At 47.9% G+C, this 10,684-nt stretch overlaps 1 protein-coding gene across 1 annotated transcript; it reads left to right on the plus strand.

The window, feature by feature from the left end:
- Nucleotides 1-302: 302 nt before the first annotated feature.
- Nucleotides 303-10,456, plus strand: LOC139214148 (major facilitator superfamily domain-containing protein 12-like). The gene is made up of 11 exons (XM_070844907.1): nt 303-465; nt 1,310-1,429; nt 1,992-2,202; nt 2,375-2,504; nt 5,637-5,864; nt 5,978-6,070; nt 6,159-6,251; nt 6,557-6,727; nt 6,941-7,035; nt 7,727-7,857; nt 8,684-10,456. Exons 1-11 carry the CDS (start codon nt 318-320, stop codon nt 8,725-8,727), a joined length of 1,464 nt encoding a protein of 487 aa, XP_070701008.1. The 5' UTR covers nt 303-317; the 3' UTR covers nt 8,728-10,456.
- Nucleotides 10,457-10,684: the final 228 nt, after the last annotated feature.

Below are 10,684 nucleotides of genomic sequence, written 5' to 3' on the forward strand. Positions count from 1 at the left end.
AGAACAGACACCCAGAGGCGCTTTGATGGGGCTCACCTCGGGCCTGTTGTTTCCTGTTTTTCATCAACGTGCTTCCGCTGCTCCCGACAGACAGCTGAGACTGACAGAGTTCTTGTAGAGACGGGCTGCTCCGGTCGTCCCTCCTCCCCAGATGCTCCTCCTGCCCTTCACTCAGCTCCACTGTCACCTGACTTGTAGGACAGTGACGGGGACAGCAGCCTGTCCCCACCTGCTGCAGGTTACTGACTCCAGCTCAGTAGTCACATAGTGTCAGCCGGGAGCTCTTCTGTCAGAGGTTGGGTCTCCCTCGAGCCCTGATGTCGGACACCCAGAGGGCTCTGCCGGTCCCCAGGAGGCTCAGCTATGCCGTGGGACACTTCCTCAACGACCTGTGTGCCTCCATGTGGTTTACATACCTGCTGGTCTTCTACCACTCAGTGCTGGGCTTCCAGAACACACACGCAGGTCTGTCTGCCTGTCTGTGTGTGTGTGTGTGTGTGTGTGTGTGTGTGTGTGTGTGTGTGTGTGTGTGTGTGTGTCTGTGTCTGCCTGTCTGTGTCTGCCTGTCTGTGTGTGTGTGTGTGTGTGTGTGTCTGCCTGCCTGTCTGTCTGTGTGTGTGTGTGTGTGTCTGCCTGCCTGTCTGTCTGTGTGTGTGTGTGTGTCTGCCTGCCTGCCTGCCTGTCTGTCTGTCTGTCTTTCTGTCTGTCTGTGTATGAAGCTGTCTGTCTGCCTGTCTGTCTGTCTGCCTGTCTGTGTGTATGCAGCTGTCTGCCTGCCTGTCTGTGTGTATGAAGCTGTCTGTCTGACTGTCTATCTGCCTGTCTGTGTGTATGAAGCTGTCTTTCTGTCTATCTGTCTGTCTATCTGCCTGCCTGCCTGTCTGTGTGTATGCAGCTGTCTGTCTGTCTATCTGTCTGCCTGTCTGTGTGTATGAAGCTGTCTGCCTGCCTGTCTGCCTGTCTGTCTGTCTGTCTATCTGCCTGCCTGCCTGCCTGCCTGTGTGTATGAAGCTGTCTGCCTGCCTGTCTGTGTGTATGAAGCTGTCTGCCTGCCTGTCTGTGTGTATGAAGCTGTCTGTCTGCCTGCCTGTCTGTGTGTATGAAGCTGTCTGCCTGTCTGTCTGTCTATCTGCCTGCCTGCCTGTCTGTGTGCATGAAGCTGTCTGCCTGCCTGCCTGCCTGTCTGTGTGTATGAAGCTGTCTGTCTGCCTGCCTGTCTGTGTGTATGAAGCTGTCTGTCTGCCTGTCTGTGTGTCTGCAGCTGTACCGTGCTCTTCCTTATGGTCCTGCTGAACGTCCTGTGCTGCAGGTGTGCTGCTGCTGGTGGGGCAGGTAGCTGACGCAGTGTGTACTCCTCTGATCGGCTACGAGTCTGACCGAACCCCCGGCTGTGGCAGCTATGGCAAGAGGAAGACGTGGCATCTGGTTGGTAAGTGGGACAGACACCCTGAAGTCTTCCTGCACTGGCTGGCTCTTCTCTGCCGACGTGTGGTAAACAGTCAGCTGTTAGTCATGTGACCTCACAGAATGTGTTCATGTAAGGTTTTATGAAAGTGCTCCCATACTCAACACTTCTCACTGACTGATCAATAAATGACAGCTTTGCTTCATAACACAGCTGATGATCACCTCAGTGTCACAGTGGATGGATATGGCTCCCATGGATCAGTGCCTGGAGGGTTTTTATCCAGTTTCTTTTTTTTGTTAAAGGGGAGTTTTGGGGTTTTTTTTTTTCTTGCCATCGTCTCCTGGTTCTTGCTCATGTTGGGATTCTTAATTTTTTAATTCCTGAATCATTGGGCCTCTCTTGATTTAAGAGTTTGGACATTGTCTGGAGATACTGTTTGTTATGACTAGGCACTATGAAAATAAAGATTGTTTGATTGCTTAATTGATTGATTGACAGTTCACCCGAGTGGTGGGAAATGGTGATAGGTGTATTTCTATAAGCAGCTGGATTCTGTGTGTTTGTGTGTGTGTTTGTCGTCCAGGTACGCTGAGCGTGCTGCTCTCCTTTGCCTTCGTCTTCAACCAGTGTCTGGGCTGTGACGCCTTCACCCCTCAGTGGGCCAGTCTCATCTACTTCATCCCCTTCATCATCGTCTTCCAGTTCGGCTGGGCCGCCACGCAGATCTCCCACCTGTCCCTGATTCCTGAGCTGGTCACCTGTGAGCACGCTAAAGTAGAGCTCACTGCCTACAGGTACATCTCACACCCATGACCTATGCACCAGTACTACACAGTACTACACGGTACTACACGGTACTACACAGTACTACACACTGGAGTACACACTGTAGCAGTCATTGCAGTTGCAGTCTCTCCCGTGTCTTTATGTATGTGTGTGTGTGTGTGTGTGTGTGTGTGTGTGCAGGTATGCGTTCACAGTCATAGCCAACATCACCGTGTATGCTGTGGCCTACCTGCTGTTCCACACCCAGGCTGGAGGGGATGAGGACCCGCTCAGTGATGCACTGGGACCAGAGGACATCAGTGTTTTCAGGGTGAGAATGAGCTCTGATCATCTGACGCATGACACAAAGGTCAACGTGTCCACTGGACGTCCAACAGTACCACTTCACTCACGGGGAACCCAAAGGCACTAATGTCCCTCAGACAAAACACCTACGGGAACACCACCCAAGGGCCGCAGTCGTCCAAACAAGAACTAGGTCCACTGAAACTCCACCTACTCCAAACCAACAGATTGGTCCATTAGTCCATCGCTTCGCTCAGTCACTCACTGCACTGTCAACACGTATTAGATCACTCCATCATGTCAGGTCACCAACACAACATCATGGGTTTGGGAGGAGAGCAGCATGTGGAGCCACCTCATCACAAGGTGTCAGTCCTAACACAGACAGGTTTTCTACCATCACTGGCCTGTTCCTCTGTGTGTGTTGTGTGTGTGTTTTGTGTCTTTCTCCTTATGTGTGTGTTGTGTGGATGTCTGTGTGTGTAGTCACAGCAGGTGTAGTCACAGTGGGTGTAGTCACTGAGCAGTGGTTTGACAGTCAATGAATGTACATCAAATCCAGCTTTAATCAGTCAATTAAAAAATGACTGATTGCACACATTTGCTGGAATTAATCTCAGTTGTTTGCAGTTTCTCTTAAGACTGAAGCTTGTAATGATGGAATCGACACAGAGGAAGTATATTGAAGCGCACGCACTATTGCTAAATGGCACCTCGTTATCTGTGAACTACTGATGTCACTTAAAAGTGTTGACCTTCAACGCAGCTCGTGGTTTTGCACTGACAGACAGAAGCAAACCCAGGCTGTGTGTTAGAGAGCTCTGTGGACTCAAATATCAGCTTAGAGGACATGCACTGAAAACACAACCCATCCACAGCGCCTGGCCTCGACAAACAGACAGACAGACAGACGGACAGACAAACAGACAGACAGACGGACAGACAGACGGACAGACAGACGGACGTGCAGACCTGTAGGGTGCAGGTCCGTCTCTGTTTCAGCTGTAGGCTGAGTGAACAGACTTTTGGCAGTTTAACGTTCAGCCTGGACGCTGGCCAGGCTTCATGTGGCTACACCCAGTGTGAGGAGAACAAGGCTCTCATGGTGTCTGCATGTCACCTGTTAAACAACACCTGTCTCTTCCATTTCCTCATTCTGGTGTGAACGAGGATGTAAAAGTCTGACCAGGTGAAATGACTAGAGAGACGCAATAGAAATACAGACCGTTGACCATTTGATGAGCCAGTCTGACTGGTGGGCTCAGACTCTGACTGCATCGTCACACACGGGTCAGTAATAAGACATGCAGCACAGTGGGCGCCCATCCTTTACAGGTCGGCCTTCTTGTGCTCATTTCATGGTGTGCGATGGTTTGCTGGAATTGTGTGTGTGAGCGTATAGAGTGTGTGTGTCAGGCAGCTTCTCTGCCTGCTCAAATCAAGTCTTAGTGCTATTGGTAACCTGCTGAATGGTTGCATGCACACACACACACACACACACACACACACACACACACACACCACTGGACTCTGGCTGTCTCTAACCCGTTTCAGCCAGCACACAGTGATGAAGAGGAGAGCGCAGTGTGACAGCAGCTGCTGTAGATTAACAGTTCATTCTCAGGACAGGTCTTTCCCTTAAGCACAACTCCAAACACCACTCCCTCTGGTTCTTCACGCTCCCATTTCATTTTTTGTGTGTATCACATTATTATGCAACCATTGCTCTGATTGTTCACATTAACTTCTCCAAATATGAGGAACTTGGCACGGTCCTCTCAGTCAGATGACTTAACAAAAGACACATCTATAAAATGGCAGGGAGACTTTACTGTAGTTTGACTTTGTCATTGAAGTCTGACGATGAGGCTCCAGGTCTTGTTGTGTCCAGCTACCATAATCAGAGAGGAAAGCTTTGAGCTCTTCGGTTATTACCATGCTGTCACAGCCACACACAAGCTCTGCTTGTGGACTCAGGGCACCTTGGTGGCTCACCTGGTAGAGTGTGTACCATTAAAGATTAGGAATCGGCCTGTGGTCCTCTCTCACCTGTTTCCTTCTCTCCCCACAGTTACAGTGTATTAACAATCCTAAAAAAACGAATCATGTGTTCATAATGTCATAACAGATAGTTCATACTAAGTCTACTTGAGTATGGTGTTTGTTTCAACTACATAGTATGAGGATTTTGTGTAGGCGTGAAATTCCTGCATGTATACTAGATTAGCAAGAATTTCAAAGCATGTGTCCTGAGGTCACTTGTCACATTCAACCACCCCAAAATGCATTGCCTTTCTTCAGGCTGTCCAATGGCAGACTGGGGGGGAGACGGTGGTTCTAGCACTACCGTGTGGCTGCTGAGAGGCATGGCTGGATAATATGATTTAAAAATGATTGCGAGGAATGATGTGCGGATTATGTCCAGATAAATGATCCCAGCCACCCACTGGGATGAATTCTGTTGGGCAGCCTGAGCTTTCTAGATGATTTCTTTCTTACTTTCTTTACTTTTTTTTAACGATTTAATGTCAGAGATGAGAGAGGCTGCTTTCAGTAATTCTAAACATTTCCATGTGTGCCATACTGTCACCACAGCAAACACTGAAGGACATTTAAGCAGCATTTAAGAAGCACTGTAGTTCTAAACTTGACAGGACAGAGGAAGCTATCCAGGGGAAACATTAATAAACTTTTAGCTTCTGAAATCAATGGTTTAGACAGCTCTGGTGGAGATCAGGATTTATTTAACTTTTGGATGAGTCTGCCTGCGTATCTGGAGAGTTAAATAATTGCTGAAGTTAAGCTGCTGTGCTTTGCGCAGAAATGTGCACAAAGGTGGAGACATGCTCATTGTTTGTATTGTATTCATCTTCCCCATTTTTTCAAGCACCTTGAAAAAAAACTTGATTTCTGTAGCACATTTCAAAAGAGAAGCGTTCCTACTGCCAGTGTCATGTTTTAAAAATGTTTTAGAAATGCTCTTGTGTTCATGTGGTCCTTCCTCTTCATTGTTGTGCTCGCGGCTGTAAAACAGAGCGTCAGTTTTCCTGTTGGTGTTGGGACTGAGGCGGAGTGTGTGTGTGGGGGGGGGGGGCAGGATGGAGCTGGCTGTCTGGTGTTCGATGATAAACCTGTGCTGTGCTGTGTTTGATGACAGAATCTGGCCTTCATCGTGCTGGGCATTGGCACCCTCTTCTCCCTTGTCTTCCACTTGGGAACCACAGAGAGGAGGCCCGAGGCTGGAGGAGTGGAAAGGGGGAGGAAGAGAATGGAGGAGGAAGAGGAGGAGGAAGCTGGGGAACGGAGACCTCTTCTTCCTTGCCCTGAAGCCTCTTTTCCTCCCCTGCAGTGGAAGTGTTGGCTGCGACAGCCTTCTTTTTATCAGGTAGGAGGGGACTCACAAGACCTGGGCTGGAGTCCACCTGCAGCTCCTCAGAGGACCGAAAGGCGGAGACTTTTCCTTTTGGCTGACAGATGTGTGTCCCTGTGTCTCTGTAGGTGGCTATGCTCTACATGTCCACCAGGTTAATAGTCAATCTGTCTCAGACATACATCTCCATGTATCTCATCAACACTCTGAAACTGCCCAAGGTAACACCCACCCCTCACTATCATACGCCATCACGTCATCAATTATCCTCCGGTCTGCTCATTCTGCTTGTCTTCCTCCCTCCTGCAGAAGTTCATCGCCACCATCCCGTTAGTGATGTACGTGAGTGGCTTCCTGTCCTCCTTCATTATGAAGCCTCTCAGTAAACTCATCGGGAAATGTGTAAGTGGCCGCTCTGACCTCTGACCTCATATCTTCTACATGACAGACATCATCTTACCTCTTGCCTTATAATCAACAAATTCAGACCTCTCACTTAGTCTGATGTTTGTATCCATGGTTACAATGCAGACAGGAACTGCTAGCTAGCTAATGCAGTATGACTTATGCAAACATTTGCCGAAATGTGAACAAATACAGACTTAAAAGTGGAGTAACCAGAGCTAAGTGAGGGGCCAGGGCGTAGTGCTGAATGTCGGCAGGCTGGATTCGAGCCTGGTCTCTCATGTCTCTTCTCATCGGTCCAGCTCACCTACTTTGTGGGCCTGCTGCTGATCCTGGCCTTCTCCTACTGGGTGCTGCTGGATGAGCGGATGGGCGAGCGAGTGTACGGGGCTGCTGTGCTTCTCGGGGCCGGCTCTGCAACAATCCTGGTCATATCGCTCGCCATGACCGCCGAGCTCATTGCCGATCAGACGGTAAGATGCGTCCGTGTGTGTGTGTGCGTGTGTGTGTGTGCGTGTGTGTGTGTGCGTGTGTGTGTGTGCGTGTGTGTGTGTGCGTGTGTGTGTGTGTGTGTGTGTGTGTGTGTGTGTGTGTGTGTGTGTGTGTGTGTGTGTGTGTGTGTGAGTGAGGGAGGAAAGTGTGATGTGTCCGTCACGGTTTGTGTCTTTATCTCTCTGGCTCTGCAGCAAAGTGGAGCATTTGTGTATGGAGCCATGAGTTTCACCGATAAGCTGGCTAATGGAGTGGCTGTGATGATGATTCAGGCCATGTATCCCTGCCAGTGAGTGCACAAACAAACACGTCCTCTCACCTTACACACCGTGTGCATGCAGTGGTCACTGTCTAACCTCACGTTATCATTGATATGACTGCAGTTAATGTGCTCCACATGTAGAGATCACTTTAATGTGTCTCTCACAAGCCCCCCCAACTGTATGGAGGAGTATAATAAACCAAAGCAGTGCCCTCCTAAGTAGAATATTGCCGACGTGATGAGAAGAAACACTTTGTTGACTTTAACAATATGTGAACTGTACATCATCAGTCCCCGTGCTTCCCTCTCTGGTCTCATTGGCCTCTCTGGTCTCATTGGCCTCTCTGGTCTCATTGGCCTCTCTGGTCTCATTGGCCTCTCTGGTCTCAGTGGTCTCTCTGGCCCCAGTGGTCTCTCTGGCCTCAGTGGTCTCTCTGGTCCCAGTGACCTCTCTGGTCCCAGTGACCTCTCTGGCCTCAGTGGCCTCTCTGGTCCCAGTGACCTCTCTGGTCCCAGTGACCTCTCTGGCCTCAGTGGTCTCTCTGGCCTCAGTGGCCTCTCTGGTCCCAGTGACCTCTCTGGTCCCAGTGGTCTCTCTGGTCCCAGTGACCTCTCTGGTCCCAGTGACCTCTCTGGTCCCAGTGGTCTCTCTGGCCTCTCTGGCCTCAGTGACCTCTCTGGTCCCAGTGGTCTGACGTGGTCTGGTCTCTGTCTCCAGTACGGTGCTGTGCTGTTCGGCCTGTGTGTGGTTCTATCATAACATCATGGTCATAGTAACAGGGGGCGTGGCCATCGGTGCAGCCTTGGCTCTCTGCTCCGTCCTCATCTGGCCAATCAGGATCAGAGCACGTGAGTCGGACACCTACGCTAACACAACACATGTACAGTTATGAGAACAAATGTTTTTCCACCATGGCTGTGAGGACAGTCCTGCATTGTGAGGACATTTTGCCTGGTCCACACAACTTCAAAGGGCCATTTGAGGGTTAAGACTTGGTTTTAAGGTTAAGGTTAGAATCAGGTTATGGTTATAGTTAAGGTTAGAATCAGGTTATGGCTATAGTTAAGGTTAGAATCAGGTTATGGCTATAGTTAAGGTTAGAATCAGGTTATGGTTATAGTTAAGGTTAGAATCAGGTTATGGCTATAGTTAAGGTTAGAATCAGGTTATGGCTATAGTTATGTTTAAGGTTAGAATCAGGTTATGGCTATAGTTAAGGTTAGAATCAGGTTATGGCTATAGTTATGTTTAAGGTTAGAAACAGGTTATGGTTATAGTTAAGGTTAGAATCAGGTTATGGTTATAGTTAAGGTTAGAATCAGGTTATGGCTATAGTTATGTTTAAGGTTAGAAACAGGTTATGGTTATAGTTAAGGTTAGAATCAGGTTATGGTTATAGTTAAGGTTAGAATCAGGTTATGGCTATAGTTATGTTTAAGGTTAGAAACAGGTTATGGTTATAGTTAAGGTTAGAATCAGGTTATGGTTATAGTTAAGGTTAGAATCAGGTTATGGCTATAGTTATGTTTAAGGTTAGAAACAGGTTATGGTTATAGTTAAGGTTAGAATCAGGTTATGGCTATAGTTATGTTTAAGGTTAGAAACAGGTTATGGTTATAGTTAAGGTTAGAATCTCCTATCTCCTATACTCCTATCCACTGTGTGTGTGTGTAGGAGGTGTTCCAGTCATCTCTGAGGATGTAACCAGGGTCAACTAACCCCCCCCCCCGGCAGTGCAGGAGGGTCTGACCTGTGATCTGTTGCTGGAGTTCTTCTACATGGTTCCTCTTTAGTTCTTCAGGGAGCTGTCTGTCTGCCTGTCTGTCTGTCTGCCTGTCTGTCTGTCTGTCTGTCTGTCTGTCTGTCTGTCTGTCTGTCTGTCTGTCTGTCTGTCTGTCTGTCTGTCTGTCTGTCTGTCTGTCTGTCTGTCTGTTCTAATGGTCCAGCTGTGCTGAATGTGACTTCCTGTGGTCGTGGCGAGGTGCCGACAGTACCAACAGTGTGGACAGTGGACAGTCTACTGTCTCCCCCCTATGGCCTCTGCTCACTGTGGCGGAGACGAGGGCTGAAGAGAGTCCATGGACAGGAAACCTGCAGACAGCCTTTCCTGTTTGAACTCTAATAATTTTTACCAATTAACAGAAGAGCCACACAATGTCAAGACAGTGTGGTGAAATCCAGTTGAGCTGGATTCCAGTCGTTCCACGTCCATGTGAACACAGCGGCCGTTCTCAGCAGACCGAGAAGACACTAACTGAGGAGGAGTCCTGAAATAAACTGATCCAACAGTCCAGCAAAATAAAGATCTTCACGTTACCAACACTTCAGATAAACAGCTGGACGTCACATGTAACCTTTCACGTTCTCCACCTGGTCAGTGAGGGAAAACCAGACTCTGAATATGTTTGAAGTGATCCCTTTGAGGTGAATCTGAACTGTTTTTTAGAATCCAGGAGTCACTTTTAGTCAGAGCTGCCTGGGCCTTCAGGTCATTTCTGTGTCTGACATCGCCCTGAATTGGATCTCTTACTCAAACCAGGCGGTGCCTACAGCACAGCTCTGAGACCAGGAGGTGGGAGAACCCGTCTGCATGTGAGTGTGTATCCAGACGTCCATTTGTGTTCCCACATCAGCTGATGCAGTCACTAGATTTGGAGACACATTCATACAAAACTGTATTCAATTAGTTCCACAGAAGCCAAACGATACAGCAGACCACACACCACACACACACACACACCACACTGGCTCCAGCACACACACACATTTAAACAACAAGTTGACCTCGATCCAACCTTGAATGTTAGTGCAGAAGTAAAAGCAACCTGAGAAATAAGCAATTTCTGCTCTTCTGCGCTGACGGAGGCATTCGCTGTGGAGCCACTTGACATCACGTGCTTGGTGTTTGTGACCCAATATAGAGCCATTTATAGGAGCTTTACGGTGTTCACAGCGCAGCTGAGGTCCAGTTCAAACCTGAACCGGGACACAGGGATAACCTATGACTGCTCTGGATTATTTACATGAAGCACTCTTTTTTTCTCACTCACGGAACAACAAATTATTATGAGCTCATTTTGTCATTGTATGTACTTTTGACCTCTTTATAATCAGACCAAATGGAACCTAAAAAATATGTTTATAATCAGATAAACTTGAACTTGTTTTTGATGTAAAATGACTGTGTGGGATCAACGCTATACTATATGTTTACATATGTGACTACCAATATAAGGGAATCAAACTGGGGACATGTGCTTGACTGGCAGCAGCGGGGCAGCATGTGAGTGCAATTCAGTAGAAAGGGAATCTTTCGAGTTTCACCAACTGTCTGTCAAAACTTCCATCCTAACTTCCTCGACATGTCTTTGGTGCCTCGGTGATCCTGTATGTGTGTTGTTTTATAATGTGAAACTCATTAAAGAGGTTTTATAAGGTGCAACTAGACATGAGTGTCAGCTTCATGAAACAAATAAGGCACAGAACCACAAGGTGTCGTCATGAGAGGAAAACTAAAAGGCAGAAAAGTGCTAAAATCATTTTTAGTAAACACGTTAGCATTTCCACAAGTGGGCAAACTTCTTGATGTGATCATGAGCAAAAGCTCTGGAACAGCTGCTTCCTGTACCTTGAGGTGAGTGTTATTTTCAAACCAACGTCAAGAGGAAATGTTTG

The sequence above is a fragment of the Pempheris klunzingeri genome, chromosome 15 (genome assembly GCF_042242105.1).
Source record: "Pempheris klunzingeri isolate RE-2024b chromosome 15, fPemKlu1.hap1, whole genome shotgun sequence".
NCBI classification, from domain to species: domain Eukaryota; kingdom Metazoa; phylum Chordata; class Actinopteri; order Acropomatiformes; family Pempheridae; genus Pempheris; species Pempheris klunzingeri.

Coding starts and splice junctions, on each gene's coding strand:
- LOC139214148 (XM_070844907.1), top strand. CDS start 318: ATGTCGGACACCCAGAGGGCTCTGCCGGTCCCCAGGAGGCTCAGCTAT. Junction 1,430..1,991: donor GAAGACGTGGCATCTGGTTG/GTAAGTGGGACA, acceptor TTTGTCGTCCAG/GTACGCTGAGCGTGCTGCTC. Junction 5,865..5,977: donor GACAGCCTTCTTTTTATCAG/GTAGGAGGGGAC, acceptor GTGTCTCTGTAG/GTGGCTATGCTCTACATGTC.